The sequence below is a fragment of the Cottoperca gobio genome, chromosome 6 (assembly GCF_900634415.1).
Source record: "Cottoperca gobio chromosome 6, fCotGob3.1, whole genome shotgun sequence".
NCBI lineage: Eukaryota > Metazoa > Chordata > Actinopteri > Perciformes > Bovichtidae > Cottoperca > Cottoperca gobio.
The window spans coordinates 9,903,599-9,920,511 of NC_041360.1; the positions used below are offsets into that span (position 1 = coordinate 9,903,599).

The 16,913-nt window shown below is 41.9% G+C and overlaps 1 protein-coding gene across 1 annotated transcript; it reads left to right on the top strand.

Annotated features, from left to right (window-relative positions):
- Positions 1-5,882: 5,882 nt before the first annotated feature.
- ndufa9a (NADH:ubiquinone oxidoreductase subunit A9a) lies at positions 5,883-10,130 on the top strand. The gene is given in 12 exon segments (XM_029434670.1): positions 5,883-5,937; positions 6,720-6,844; positions 6,846-6,894; positions 7,298-7,395; positions 7,534-7,625; positions 7,806-7,947; positions 8,081-8,183; positions 8,533-8,603; positions 8,885-8,961; positions 9,289-9,384; positions 9,688-9,754; positions 9,869-10,130. Coding segments are annotated over 12 exon segments (1,146 nt in total). The 3' UTR covers positions 10,040-10,130.
- The last annotated feature ends 6,783 nt before the right edge of the window (positions 10,131-16,913 follow it).

Sequence of the window (16,913 nt, forward strand, 5' to 3'; positions counted from 1 at the left end):
CAATTTCCCCCTATTATTTATATATTGTGCTTCCCAGTTTATGCAGAAACTCCTGATTTCCCTATAGATTCCCAGTTACTCAGCAGTCTGTAACATCTGTGCCGTGAAATCTGTAGCTTTATTATTAGTTTATAATTGTTCTGTGTGAGTGCAGCACCAGGAGCTGGCGGCTCTGTATGAGAAGAAGCAGAAGGAGCTGAAGAACCTGTGCATCCAGGAAGGCCAGATGAAGCGAGCGCTGGGCATGAAGCTGGACAAAGAGTCCAAACTGAACATCCACCGGCAGAAAAAGAAAGAGATGAAGGAGCAGCATGTTCAAGATGTGCTGCATCGTTTTTCATTTTCTTTGTTATATTACTGTGTCTCTGTTGTGTGTTCTTACTCTTCTAACCCTTTGTTGCCTTTTACTATTTAAAATGTTTAAGAGTTGTGTATCAGATAATAAATCTGATCAGTGTGGACTGTAGCTCAAAGGCTTCCAGCTCATGTAAAAGTGTTTTTAATGTTCGTACCTACAACCTGTTTATCTTATATTCAGGAATGGCAAGACGGCAGCTGTATGTTAACAACTGCAACAATTTATAACGCTTCCGCATAAACAGTCTCACGCTGCCAGTACTGTTTATGCGGAAGTGTTTTAAATAGTCAGGTTTTAGTGAAAGTGCATGTGAAAAGTGAAAACATTTTCTTCAAGAAATTCAAGATAACATGGGGTGAGTAATTGATATACAAATAATGACTTTGGGAGTGGAGTATTCCTTTAAGCTTAAGCTAATATGAGGCTTCAGCAGTCTGAGTTAGACAAAGAAAGTGAGTATCTTCCAAATTATTTTTGGTCCAAAATTCAATTGTGTGTTACTTTCCCTTCCCCACTGCTCAGCAAGGAAACAAATGTATCCATCCTCATTTTCCTGTGTTGACATGTGAAAACGTCTGCTGGGAAAAGGGTCTATCCCCATCAAACATCATGGGTGTGTTAATAGATATTAATTACACATTTGGTGCCACAGAGAAACACCGTTATTTTAACTGTGAGAGTGTAAAATATCAAATTAAACACATTAGTTTAATGTGAACATCTGCCCCACTTCTGCCTCTTAGTACTGTGAGAGGAGAAAGAAACAACACTCCAGTCAACATCTGACAATATCATTTTCAATAGCTGTTACTAGGGGAAAGTAGCATGTAGAATGTGTATCATCACTGTAATCCTAATAGTTTATTGCAGCATAAAAACCCAGTGTTAGTCATGTGCTCACTTTCAGCTTCTCCTTATGGATGTCCTTGTCCCTGGTGCTCACTTTGAGCCTCAGCTCAGAGATCGTGAGCTCCTGCACCACGCTACACCAGTTTGGGGGTCCTTGGCCTGAAAAACGTTGAAGACCCCTGTTCTAGTCAGTATGTACTGCAGAAAGCTGGAGCTTTTAGAACACTTTCCATCATCCACACAGACCTGATGGATCCGGTCCTTCTCATTGATGTCATCTAGCGTGAACATCAACTTCTCCAGTTCCTTGTTCTTCTTTAGGCTGGAGATGGTCTTGTCCTGTATGTGTGAAGGGAATTTAGTAATATAAAGTTTATTTATTTATTATTATGAACAATATCTAGTGGTGTCATGAGTCTGCCGCAGGACAAAACCTCCAGACTGAGACATTTTACCTAATATATCATGCATGTTGAAGCAGGGCTTGCTGATAAAGGGTTCCTACAACTCAGGGCAAGGTAGATTAAGACTTTTAAAATAATTGTTTTAATGCAAAATGGAATGGAAATTGATACTGTAGCGCAACCTGTCTACAGCCAGGTGAAACTTAGACAGGAGAGGAGACATGTGGCAGGCTCACAACTTTTTATTGTTCAGTCACAACACATGTCTGCCTTTTCAGGCGCTTTCAAATAACACTCCAGCTTCTGACCCAGTCCAGCGCCGCTTGCACCCGTGGCTTTCTCGGGGTCTGGTGGCTCCACAGGGGATCCAGACTCAGCCTACTGAGACAGGAACAGGCTATCACCATGCTTTTATTATGTGACTGATTACCTGATTCCGTTCAACTGGGACACTCCCGTCTCCCCCCAGCAGCCGGCGCCCTAACCACACCTCACTGCCACAGAGACCAACTTTTTTTTGTGTGACTTTAATGCGAGAGGCAGTTGGTAAATTATTTTAAAGAAATAGATAATACCAATTATTTTGAGGAAATGTATAGTTTTTTAACTGTAAATAATTACATTACAGTTCATTTAGCTGATGCTTTTGTCCAAAGCGACTTACAAAAAGTGCAAACAATCATGAGGATACAACTCCGAACAGCAAGAATCTTGCAAGTACATTAGCTTCAAATAGGTACAATCCTTTAAGTGGTCGTTCCACCATTTTGGAGCCAGGATAGCAAACAGGCGGGTTTTGTTTGAGGGGAATCTGGGTCCCACTCGCAGTGCGGGAGTGGCGAGCCGATTGGCCGATGCAGAGCGCAGGGAATGTGCTGGGGTGTATGGTTCGACCATGGCCTGGATGTAAGAAGGGGCTGATCCATTCACAGCACAGTAGGCCAGCACCAGAGTCTTGAAGCAGATTCGGGCCACCACTTATAGCCAGTGAAGGGAGCGGTGTAGTGTGGGAGAACTTGGGTAGATTGAAGACCAGTCGGGCTGCTGCATTCTGGATGAGCTGTAGAGGTCGGACGGCACGTGCAGGCAGTCCAGTGAGGAGGGAGTTGCAGTAGTCAAGGCGTGAGATGACAAAAGCCCGGACCAGAACCTGCGTTGCCTTCTGATCAGTAGGGGACGTAGCCTCCTGATATTGTACAGAGTGCATCTGCAGGAGCAGGTTGTTACAGCGATGTTGGCACCGAAGGACAGTTGGTTGTCCAGCGTCACACCCAGATTCCTTGCAGTCGGAGTCGGGGAAACAACAGAGGTGCCGATGTTGATGGTAAGGTCTTGGATGGGAGAGCCCTTACCCGGAAGGAAAAGGATATTGGTCTTGTCAAGGTTGAGTTTCAAGTGATGTGCGGCCATCCACCGAGAGATGTCTGCCAGACAAGCAGAGATCCGTGCCTCCCCCTGGGTCTCAGATCTGAATCTGGAATCAGTTGAGTGTCATCTGCGTAGCTGTGGTATGAGAAGTGAAGAGAGTGAATGACAGAGCCAATTAAGTTGGTGTACAGCGAAAAGAGGAGGGGACCCAGGACGGAGGCCTTTGGTACCCCTGTGGTGAGTTGACAGGGGTCCGACATAGCCCCTCTCCAAGTTACCCTGTAGGTGCGGTCCTTTAGGGAGGATTCGAGCAGGTAGAGAGCAGAGCCTGAGACTCCCAGTTCTTGGAGGGTGTAGAGGAGGATCTGGTGGTTCACTGTGTCAAACGCAGCAGAGAGGTCCAGAAGGATGACAACAGAGGAGAGGGAGGCAACTCTAGCAGCGTGAAGTTCCTCAGTGACAGCGAGGAGGACAGTCTCAGTTGAGTGGCCTGCCTTGAAAACAGATTGGTGCGGATCGAGAAGGTTGTTCTAATGAAGGTAAGACGAGAGTTGATTAAAGACTGCACGCTCAAGTGTTTTGGAAAGAAAAGAAAGAAGAGAGACATGTCTGTAGTTGATGACTTCAAAAGGGTCGAGTGTGGGTTTCTTTAGGAGACGGTTCACTCTTGCATCCTTAAGATTGTTAGGAACCAGTTGTTAAGGAGGTATTGATGAGATGAGTGAGAAAAGGAAGGAGGTCAGGAGCAATAGACTGGGGAAGGTGAGAGGGGATAGGGTCCAGAGGGCAGGTGGTAGGACGGGCAGAGGTAACGAGAGATAGAACTTCGTTTGAAGAGAGAGGGGAGAAAGAAGTAAGAGTGGGGGGAACTGATGAGGATGGTGAACAGTTGATGTCAGTCGGTAAGTCGGAGAATGAAGAACGTATGTCATCTATCTTTTTTACGAAGTAGTTGACAAAGTGAGACGGTAGGAGGGAAGAAGGAGGTGGGGGACTGGGAGGATCGAGGAGGGTGGAGAAGATAGAGAAAGGTTTTTTGGGGTTGGAGAAAGAGGATTGAATTTTTTCTTGGAAGAAAGTGCTCTTTGCTTCTGAAATAGAAGAAGAGAAAGAAAAGAGGAGAGTTTGAAAGGCAAGGAGGTCGTCAGGGTTTTTTGATTTTAGTTTTTGGAGGGCCGTTTTCAGGGATGTTAGACAAGAGAACGTCCAATTCCCCCAAAGGACCTGGAGGGCGGTAGAGAACAATGTTTAATGTAACCGGCTTTATTACAGTGAGGGCATGAAATTCGAAAGATAATGTTGTAAATAATATAATGTAACTAATAGGGTTAAGCTTTCAGGTAGCCCTCCTACTTTTTTATTTTACTTAATGGTTTATGTACAGTAGAAAAAGGTGATAAAAAAAAGATCCTGTAAGTAGGGGTGTAAGAAAATATCCAATATTGCAATATTATTTTGTGATACTGTATTGATTCTCAAAAACACTATTACATTTTAATTAATAGTTAACATGCAAAGATTAACTCTCTCAATACTTACTGATACATACTGATAATATATCAGAATAATGACTTAGTGTCAAAAGTCTTTATTTTCATCTGCTTTTTTTTTTACTGTCGAAAATAACATCTTATATTAACGGTATCATCCGTATCAATAGCAAACTTTTTTTCAGTCATAGCCTCATATTTTAAATCTGCATAATTTTAGCTGATGCCTTTATTCCCCGTATCCTCATTGGTCAGTAGCCATAGCCCCGCGAAGTAGGGCTCCCTCGCTGTCCTCCTCCCACTGTCAGACTGGTCCATCCACTGTGACTCTGTGGCTGCGCGACTCCGACGCGTGGACACAATTGAACTCTTTTACTTAAAGGTCTTTATGCTATTTACACCGAACACTGATGTGTGTTTGCTCCAGTTTACGCCTGCTTTGGTTGTGCTCTGTTTGTAGGCACCCTGTAGGTTCTTTATGTCAGTGTTTACTATCAGCGTCTGTCCCACTGGGGAAGGTTGCAATGCTTCCTATCGCTTGTTAATTATTAAGATGAGTATCACAGGCTGTTATGTTATATTCTCGCTGACAGCAGCTAAAGCAAGGCCTTATAATTAAGAATTCATTCACAGCAAGCCCACATAAAACGCAAGTAAATCATAAACTGAAATTATATTGGATTTGATTCTGTCACATCCTCATAACACTTGTCCAAATACTCATAAAGGAAAAGAAAAGAAGAACAACAAAACACATTCAATGAGGAACAAAAATATAAAATAAAACTAAACAAAATAGCTTGCATCACAAAGTTGGTGTATGCCTAAAAACTAATATATTTTATTTCATAGGGATCCTGACCTGCCCAATATAACAGCAAAGACTGTTGTGTCTATGCTACATTACACCTTAAATCATTGTAGGTGTTGCTCATCACACAAAAGGCACATACATGCATGGAAATTAATTCAAACAATAACAATAATAATCATAATAATCATAAGAAATATTATATAGCAATTTTCAAAACATTACGAAATGCTTTACAAGACAAAATACACATGGTACAAACAATGAATAAACATGTAAAAACAATCTAAAAGTCATACAACATTTAGCAAAACTCAAATAAAATAATAGGCCACAAACCCTGTAAAACCAAACTTTTATTTACTTTCACATTATTTAAAAAGAGGTTCAAATAAAGATGCTTTATAACTAATTATATTAAATTTAAATTTAAATGTAACTAACTATAACCTCCATCACGTTGGACACTGATTGGCTAATATACATATAGTGACAATCACATTAAGCAAGTGACTTTATTGGTGTGCTGTGGTTTTCTTTCGCTGAACGACCAATCAGTGAGAGGAGGCGGGCCTGCGCCGCTGTATGCCGTAGTCGGAAAGATGGCGACCGTAGCTCTGGTTAGCCGTCCTGCGAGTGTCCTTCCAAAGATTGCAAGTAAGTAATGTTAACACAGTAGGCATTTGATGATTGTATTTACTTCTTAGAGTATAATGTTGTGATTTCAGATCTTTACACACATGTCATGCTAACCCAGGCTCACAGAAAGACCACACACTCTGCTCGAGTGACCTTGCTAACCGGCCCGGCTGATAGCAAGGGCTTTAGCTAGCTAGTAGCTCACATTTGGACACTTTTTAAATAATACAAATATTATTAAGTACCTGACCATATAACCACCTGCACCACTTTGTGCGTTGTTAAATGAAGGGTGATGCGTCAAATTAGGCTGAGCTTTAGCCTTTGTCCTTTCTAGTGTGTTAACTTGACGTGACGTCTGTTGGTGGCTTTTTTGTTTTTGTTTTTCTGAACATAACATCCCGATAGGTTGTTAAAGTTTCTCTGGAAATATAACAATAGTTTTAGATGGGTTAGGGTTAGGGTTTTACACTGACAACAATATGCGTCTGCACAGTGACACCGAGCTGGCGTTATGTGTTTATATGGTTCACAGTCTAAGGTTCCTGTTAATAATGTGTTATTTGTAAGGAAGTATGCCGCCTTTAAATATATGTTCTTGCACATGTGTTGACGCTATCCATCTGGTCAGTGCAGACTGTAGTTTCCTATTTCTTTCAGCTAGCTTGTAGTGTGTAGTGAGAGAGTGAGAGTGAGACACGCACACACACACACACACACACACACACACACACACACACACACACACACACACACACACACTGTGACAAACTCTGCCTGTGTACCTCTCTGCTCAATAGGTAGCTGCTCACCTGCTGTATTGTCAGCGGCATCCGTCGCCACAGTCCAGCAGAGGAAGCTCCACCATGCTGTCATCCCCAAAGGGAAAGGAGGACGCTCCTCCTCCAGTGGAATAGCAGCCACAGGTGTTTGGTGCCACAGGTTTCCTGGGTCGATACGTAGTCGGCAGGCTGGGTGAGTTAAAAATATATAACGTAAATACTGATGTAAAGTTCCATGCACACACTCATATTTACTTTATATTCAGTAAACTTGTGTATGAGCTTGTATCCCAGATAAGATCTATGAGAACAAAGTTATTTAAACTCTATGGTTGACATGAGCTGCAGTCATTTATTTCCCCCCAGGACTTTATTTTATTTTGGTAATAACTACACAAAACAACCTAATATATAAAAATGTTCGAGGCCCATCACTTCAGTTCATTTATATATTGGATTTTTGTCAATATTTTAAATGTGTTATTGCTATCTAATTCCAAGTTACCTATTCAAACACAATTGACCCATGTGTGCTCTTTTGTAAGCTCATGATGCAGAGATGTGATTGTACGTGTTTATTAACTGATGATTTGCAGGTCGGCTTGGCTCTCAGGTTGTAGTCCCTCACCGCTGTGATCAGTATGACGTCATGTACTTCAGGCCCATGGGGGATCTTGGACAGATCATTTTCATGGTAAGATACATGTATACATTTAGAAATCTGCTACACTCATGGATGGTGGAATCTTTGATCTGCCTGTACTTGGTATATATAAAACATTTAGAGCCTTAAATGAAATTCAAATGTCTTGTCACTTCTGTCTTCTTGCAGGACTGGGATGCCAGGAACAAAGACTCCATAAAACAGGCTTTAGAGCACTCTAATGTTGTCATCAACCTAGTGGGAAGAGAGTGGGAGACAAGGTATGTGTAGGCTGGTTTAAAGCATCTGACTTATGTTATATTATGTTGTTCACATGAAATATAATCTTAAACTGGCTTTGCGATATATTTATCGGTGAATGTTGTCGGACATTGATCAATGGGCGTGTTAATTGTAGGTAAGCATTCACATACAAGGATTTCTCCTCTTTTTGTGTAAAGTAACTACAGCTATGAGGATATCTTCGTGACCGTCCCTCAGCAGATTGCCAAGGCAGCCAGACAGGCCGGCATCACAAAGTTCGTCCACATGTCCCACCTCAACGCTGACATACGCAGCACATCAAAATTCCTGAGGAACAAGGTAGAGGGCTGTTTCTCTCTCTCAGTCAAACGAGTATATCTATGTGTCTGTCTGCACAGTATATACGTGTTTAAGCCAGTAAAGGTTAACCTGTATAAAGTTGATCATTGTGTATAATGTTCTTTTACCATAGGCTGTAGGAGAGACTGCAGTGAGAGATGAGTTTCCTGACGCGATCATCATGAAGCCCTCTGAGATGTTTGGGAGGGAGGACAGATTCTTCAACTATTACGCAAGTAAGACAGTTGTGTGAGTGAAAAAGGCGGTAAATGCGCTCATGGACTGTAATCAACTCATATGCAAACCTGTCAGTCTCTGAGTGATGGGAATGTGACAAATAAGGTTGTGAATGTTGCTGCGCTCCTTTTCACTGATTTAGTTGCTGTGTATTTAGTGCCCTGGTGTGAGCGCTCTAACTTAACTGAATTAGTTGCATTGTTGTCTCAGCATCCACTTCTACAAGCACAGGTGGAGCCATTGCTAGAAGAAAATGGACCACTTGTTCCACAGTATTGAAAATGTTCCGTTTGGTACTAAGAGTTCACAGCTAACCAGTGAAGATGTGTGGCTTTAATCCTCTTTCAGACATGCGCTGGTTTGGCAATGCTATTCCACTCATATCCCAGGGGAAGAAGACTGTGAAGCAGCCTGTTCATGTGAGTTTATTGAAAGGAAGAATCTATTCTAATATTCATCTCTTGTAATACATTTAAACTTCCAGAAATAATTTCAAAAATGTGTTATGTGGCTGGTAATAACACTCTCACTTTGTGAGGTTGTTTACAAAGAACCATACCAAAAAGATTACCAAGCAGCTGTTTCTGTGGATTTTCAATACTTACACTTTTTTGTCTAAAGGAAACAATACACTGAATATTTCTACTCACTAAATGTGATTATCAAATGAACCCAACTTACCCTTCTCTTTTCCCCTCAGGTGGTGGATGTGGCCAAGGCCATTATTAATGCTGTCAGAGACCCGGATGCTAATGGGAAGACATATGCATTAGTTGGGTAGGTGTTGGTCAGTATTCAAAAACCTGTCCCTGAGAGTAGAGCAAATACTGAAATTTGACAAGAGATAACCTAAAGCACAAATAATTTATAGATTTATAATTACCATAGATTTGGCTGAAGTCATGGGTGCAATTTACATAATTTTGCCTACACAAGAAGTCCATGTAGGGGGAAACAAACTAAATAGCACTATGCTGTAGCATTGTAGGTGACGTTATAAGTGAAAGTTAGAGACTACCTTTGTGTGCATGCAGTGTTTGCTCTAATCACCACATGAGGGCTCTCCTTCACAACTGTTCTCTTTTGTTTTCACAAAACATCTAGTCCCAACCGTTACCTCCTTCATGACCTGGTAGAGTACATCTACGCAGTGGCACACAGACCTTTCCTGCCCTACCCCCTGCCCCGCCCACTCTATCAGTAAGTGCTGTATACATGTTTTTCAACATTTTCCAGAGAGAACAAAAAATAAATGTGTAACTTAATAAAGCAATCAACCGCTTGTTGATGGCATGTAGCAGAGCAAAGAAGATTGCAAAGTGTAGACCCATGTGTGCTTCGATGTGAACACATGTTTCTAGAGTTGTTTCTCATTTCACATTCTGCAGAAATGTTTAATATGTTACCCCATGTTTATGTACGGAGCCACTAGTAAGCAAACACCTCTACAGGTGTTATATGCCATTGTACAATCATGTGATAGTTTCTGTTTTTTATTTTCAGCCTTGCTGCTCAGTTTTTCGCAATGAGCCCATTTGAGCCCTGGACGACCGCAGACAAAGTCGAAAGGGTAAGACAACCAAGATTTTGGTATAACTTGAAACATGAGGTTTTGGAAATTCTTCCACCAACTATGGAACCTCTACAGTCAACATTAATTATGTGCTGTGCTTTTATTTTCCAGTTTCACTTAACAGACCTGAAATACCCAGGACTTCCTGGTCTGGAGGATCTTGGTATCACTCCTTCCACTGTAGAACAAAAGGCAATTGAGATTCTGCGTCGCCATCGTCGATTCCGTTACCTGGAAGCTGACCTGGATGAGACAAAGCCAGCCAAGACTGTCAACTTCTAAACTACCACCAACACAGCCAGAGGTTGGCAGTACAGCTAATTGTTTGGTCCTTTATCCATATTCTGTACATAAATAAAAGAATTATCCTGAGGGTTGTCTTGTTTTGTGTGGTTTTCTTGTTTGTCACTTATTGTTTTATTGTACAATGCATCCGGAAAGTATTCATACTCCTTCACATTTTCCACATTTTGTAAGGTTACAGCCTTATTCCAAAATGGATTCAATTATTATTTTTTCTCTCAACATTCTACACAATAACGCATAAAAACATCTTTTGCAAATGTATTAAATATTACATGTACATAAGTATTTACACCCTTTACTCAATACTTTGTTGAAGCAGCAATTACAGCCTCAAGTCTTCTTGAGTCTTCCTTTTCTGGGGCAGTTTCTCCCATTCTTCTTTGCAGATCGAGAATTTTGATTCTCATGGTCAGAGTCCTCTAGGTGCCTTTTGGCAAACTCCATGCGGGCTGTCATACACCTTTTACTGAGGAGTTACTGCAGAGATGGTTGTCCTTCTGCCCTTCTCCCCCGATTGCTCAGTTTGGCAGGGCGGCCAGCTCTAGGAAGAGTCCTAGTGGTTCCAAACTTCTTCCATTTGCGAATGATGGAGACCACTGTGCTCATTGGGACCTTCAATTAGTGATGTGTCGAGACTTCGAAGCGTGTGTCGAGTAATCCACAAATTTTTATGAAGCGCGTATTGAAGCTTGTGTTGATGACGTTCGAAGCGTCGTGAACCTGCCGTACCACGTGACTGATTCGGGAACTGATTCGTGGGTTTGGCGTGCGATTTGGAGCAAACCGCAATTGATCCCACTTACAATTTGTGGACTTTATTGCGCGTTTGTCTGTAATCTGTTCAACCTTCTTTTTTTGCGATGGAACCAGCAAAAAAGGAGATTTTCCCTGTCTGGAAACATTTTGAGCTGATCGTACCTAATAAGGTATGCACATAGTAATAATAACTAGCGTAATTTACTGTAAATATATGTGACAACACAGCGCATCTCTTGTTCTAATGTCTTTCTTCTCATTTCTGGTATTTTAAAAGGTGAAGTGTCCGTTGTGTTAAAAAGAACTTGGATACAACAATAACACCTCATCGATGCTAACGTAACACAAGCACATTAACATCACAACCTTCTCCCCACTGTTGACAGACACCATATTAATAAGTCCATAATGTATGTATTGGCATCAAACATAATTCATTTATTAAATTCAAAGCTTCACACACCAAAGCCATGTCATTATAATCACTCTGCCGTTTTTACATTTATTGTCCACTTGATGGCACAGTAGAGCAAATGAAGCGCCATGAAGCTTCAGCCCATGAATGAACCAATTGGATGGAAAGCTTCAATGCTTCATGAAGCTTCATCTCACCATCACTACCTTCAATACTGCAGAACTTTTTTTGTACCCTTCCCCAGATCTGTGCCTCGATACAATCCTGTCTCGGAGGTCTAAAGACAATTCCTTGGACTTCATGGCTTTGGTTTGTGCTCTGATGTGCACTATCAACTGTGGGACCTTATATAGACAGGTGTGTGCCTTTCCAAATCATGTCCAATCAATTGAAGTTACCACAGGTGGACTCCAATCAAGTTGTAGAAACATCTCAAGGATGATCAGTGGAAACGGGATGCACCTGAGCTCAATTTGAGTGTCACAGCAAAGGGTGTGAATACTTATGTACATGTGATATTACATTTTTTTAATACATTTGCAAAACTTTCTAAAAACCTTTTTTCACTTTGTCATTATGCGGTATTGTGTGTAGAATGTTGAGAATGTTCTTTTATTTAATCCATTTTGGAATTAGGCTGTAACATAAAGTGAAGGGGTATTAATACTTTCCGGATGCACTGTATGTTCTGGAAATGTGCAAATGAGCACATTTAATAAGATAATAGCTGATTTGATTATTTAAACATAACATGTCACTATGTTATGTTACCTTCACCAGAACAACCTTCTTGATCCGCACCAATCTGGTTTCAAGGCAGGCCACTCAACTGAGACTGCCCTCCTCGCTGTCACTGAGGAACTTCACGCTGCTAGAGTTGCCTCCCTCTCCTCTGTTGTCATCCTTGTGGACCTTTCTGCTGCGTTTGACACAGTGAACCACCAGATCCTCCTCTACACCCTCCAAGAGCTGGGAGTCTCAGGCTCTGCTCTCTCCCTGCTCGAATCCTACCTAAAGGACCGCACCTACAGGGTAACTTGAAGAGGGGCTCTGTCGGACCCCTGTCAAATCACCACTGGGGTACCAAAGGCCTCCGTCCTGGGGCCTCTCCTCTTTTCGCTGTACACCAACTCAATTGGCTTTCACTCTCACGGTTTCTCCTACCACAGCTACGCAGATGACACTCAACTGATTCTGTCTTTTCCCAGATCTGAAACCCAGGTGGAGGCACGGATCTCTGCTTGTCTGGCTGATATCTCTCGGTGGATGGCCGCACATCACTCGAAACTCAACCTTGACAAGACCTTGACAAGACGAGATCCTTTTCCTTCCGGGTAAGGGCTCTCCCATCCAAGACCTTACCATCAACATCGGCACCTCTGTTGTTTCTCCGACTCCGACTGCAAGGAATCTGGGTGTGACACTGGACAACCAACTGTCCTTCGGTCCCAACATCGCTGCAACAACCCGCTCCTGCAGATGCACTCTGTACAACCTCAGGAGGATACGTCCCCTACTGACTCAGAAGGCAATGCAGGTTCTTGTTCAGGCTCTTGTCATCTCACGCCTTGACTACTGCAACTCTCTCCTCGCTGGACTGCCTGCATGTGCCATTCGACCTCTACAGCTGATCCAGAATGCAGCAGCCCGACTGGTCTTCAATCTACCCAAGTTCTCCCACACTACACCGCTTCTCCGCTCCCTTCACTGGCTACCAGTGGCGGCCCGAATCTGCTTCAAGACTCTGGTGCTGACCTACCGTGCTGTGAATGGATCAGCCCCTTCCTACATCCAGGCCATGGTCGAACCATACACCCCAGCGCGTTCACTTCGCTCTGCGTCGACCAATCGGCTCGCCACTCCTTCGCTACGAGTGGGACCCAGATTCCCCCCTGGCAGCAGATGACATGATGTTGTTTTGACAATCGGTATTCATAGTTATGAAAAATTCCTGTATTAGGTTAATTAGAGGAACCACAGGAAGATGTTAAGGCACAATTTACTTAGCCAACATTACATCCTGACAAGTTACTTGGTGAGAGTCATCACAGTTGTACTGAATCTTTATAAACAGTTCACACTTTAAAACGTCTGTAGTGGATTCCTATTGTAGAGCGTGTTCAACTGTAGACAGACACTTAACATTACTGCTCATTAAATGTATTCAGAGCACATATTTCACTTTAGCTGACAAGATTCATAGCTAACGTTAGCTGGCTTAACTGACAACCCACGAACGTGACTTCCAGAGCAGTGGTTCTCAACCGTTTTTGGGACGGCACCCTATTTAAATTCTTATATTATTTTTCTTATTATTAGGCTGCTATATTATGTTATTATAAAACTCAAATTCTCTGAGATTGAAGTTACATAATAACATTTCTAAATAATAATAAATATATATATTTTTAGCAAACAAAGACATTTTATTCAGGAATGTTAAACAAATGCACCAGTAAGAAGTTTGAGATTCAAACTTTAATCGGTGTCATAGACTGCAACCAATCAGAAACGGGTCAGACATTCAAACTTTAATTGGCGGCAAATCACAACTCACTTTTCACATTCAACATGTGCTCTTTTATTAAATAAACTAAACGCTTATGTTATTTATCTAATTTATGTGCAAGTTTCCGTGTTTACTGTGCTGCTTTGCGCATTCATTCTCTCCTCTGCTCCGCTCCCGAGACACACACACACACACACACACACACACACACCTCCAGTCAGACACAGAGCAGAGGAAAGGAGAGGAGAGAACGACAATGTACAATAAAAAGTATAAATTCCAACACATTAATTATAAATGGAGCGACATCGACCCCAACGTTCAGAAACTCAGGCCAAAATATCTACGTTTTTTAAACGCACACAGCCTGAATCCAGCACCAGTGATGCAGATGTTAGCTCTGCTACTACGAGCAGCCAGAGTGCAGCTCGTTTGCTGCTGGTCCGTGTCCCAACCAGAGCGTTAGTTTGTTACCATTAATTCCGATTAGTTTTATTCATGGAGTATCCTTGGAAATACATTCATGCTTTTGAGCAGTGGCGGCTGGAGGGGGGCGGCGCTGTTTTTTTTCAAGCAGCACTTTATCGCTCAGCAAAATAAAAATAAAAGTCTAAAAACACACAAGGTTGCCTGAACACTGGTCAGAATCAATTCAGAGTTTGGTTTATTGGCAAGTAAATTTACACACATACAAGAACTCTTTTTTTGAAATCTCAAATTTAACAACATAGCAGAGCCTATAAAACAGGGGGGGGGGGGGGACCTTGTTCCTATCAAGGGTCATTACATCCTTCGAGGGCCATACTAATTATTGAACTCATAACCTCTGGTAAAAATATTAAGATACAGCCCAATCATTTCACCTTTCTTTCATGCTGTGTAAAAACATGTATCTTTCTGTTTTATCTTTCCATGTTTTTAAGTTACGCTCTGCAGAGAGCTGCTTGTTGGGCCAAACTCCGCCGCACTCCAAATGCACTCGTCCTTTCAGCTCGTCCAGTTTGGCATGTTTCGTGATCTAATGACGCTCAAGAGCTTTTTTCATCACCGCAAGCGTTGTTTGCGTGTGTTTATGAATTATCTCGAGGACCAGATCAAATGGACTCGCGGGCCGGGACCGGAAGCCGGAACCCCTGCTAACAAATGCCCCCCAAAACCACATGAACGCCCCCCTTTCTAAAATATTGCTTCTGAACACCCCTGTTGAGAACCCCTGGTTTATGTATCTAAATAAATCCGCCGGCCTCCTGAGCGGCTCCGCCTGCCTCCAGCCCAGTCTCTCCGCCGGCCTCCAATGAGCTCTCCTGGAAATTAACCTCCTCTTGTATTGCTTTACCTTTCTCTGTCAGAGTCTTGGTTCTCTGACCTCTTCTTGGTTGCTGCGCTTCAGCATCCTCCGCTTGATCTTCTGATACTTGGTCTTGAGAATTTGCACTATCCCTAACGTAGATTGTAGGCTTGCTTGACTTCAACTCCACAGTAACCCACTTTTACCAGAAGAAAATGTAACCCTTTAAAACTTACTCCTATGTAAATGTCCCTTTAATGTTTACTTTAAAGCTGAAATGTCTCCAATGTTAACATTTTAAATAACAATTTGAAAATCAAAGTTGCACTTGAAAATGTGCATAAGACAGCTTAATTAAACTTTGAATATTACCTTACAAAATACACTGGATATGTATCAACACTTCAATATCAAACGGAAAATAGTCTTCACTTATTATTTCCAAAACACACTTTGATTTAGAAATATATATAGTTCACTAGAAACCGTATTAACCCTTTAACTTTGGCCCCTTAATTGTGTCCACAAATGGCAAGCTGGCCAACATAAATACATGAGCCAAACAGCCACACCACAGTAGAACTCATTCACAGTAAAACATATAATATTTTAGCAAACCTTTACCCAAGACATCTTCTTAGACCACTCTTAACTTATTAGAAATCAAGGAGGATGATCCTGAACTTTGCAAGACAGTTGTGTGTAACACTAAGGCAAAGGAAGACAGATCATTAATAGATCGCCTACAGAAATTCTCTGATTGGTCAAGGACAGTAAGAGCAATTGCTAGATTGAAAAGGCATGTCAAAGAATTCCAAGGTTCAAAGGAAAGAACCAACAAATGGACAAGTATAGAAGAAAGAAAAGAAGCAGAACTTGTTATTATCAATTTAGTGCAAGAAGAAGCATTCTCAGATGAGATAAAGAGATTGAAACAAAAGAAAGTAATTGACAAGAGCAAAGACATTAATCTGTACAAGTTGAATCCATTCGTTGCCGAAAATGGTATCGTAAGAGTGGGAGGACACTTAAGTCAAGCCTCATTGCACCCACGCGTAAAGCATCCGGCAATACTCCCCAAGAATAGTCACGTATCGTCGTTACTGATCAAGCACCTTCACGAAAAACTACATCATCAAGGACGTGGAATGACGATGAACGAAGTGCGAGCTAATGGATGGTGGATCTTAGGATGCAGCATCGTGACACATCTTCAAATGTGTTAAGTGTAGAAAGTACAGAAGAGGTGCTGAAGAACAAAGGATGGGCGACTTGCCCAGAGATAGAACGGAAACAAGTTCACCCTTCACTTACACGGGCATAGACTGCTTTGGTCCGATTTATGCTAAAGACGCAAGGAAAGAGCTCAAAAGATATGGTCTCTTACTTACCTGTCTATGTTCAAGGGCAATACACATAGAGATGATTGATGACATGACTACGGATGCATTTATCAATGCTTTAAGAGCATTCATTGCCATAAGAGGAAATGTTCGTCAAATAAGATGTTACCAAGGTACTCATTTTGTGGGGGCAAAGAAAGTTTATACAACTCATGAAGGGAATGGACCAAGAAAGAGTGAAAGCTCTAGGATGCAAATTTCTTATGAACCCTCCAACGGCAAGTCATATGGGCGGTGTCTGGGAGAGGCAAATAAGGACTATAACTGCTATATTTGAACTGCTATTCTTGACGAGTCAGCACAAAGGCTCGACAGCACCTCCTTAAGGATGTTTCTGTATGAGGTTATGGCCATCATTAACAGCAGACTCACTGACAAGGTAACTCACTCACTGTCGAACATTTGAATGATCCATCCGGACCTGAACCTTTAACTCCAAACCACATCCTCACAATGAAGTCCATAATCAATCTACCTCC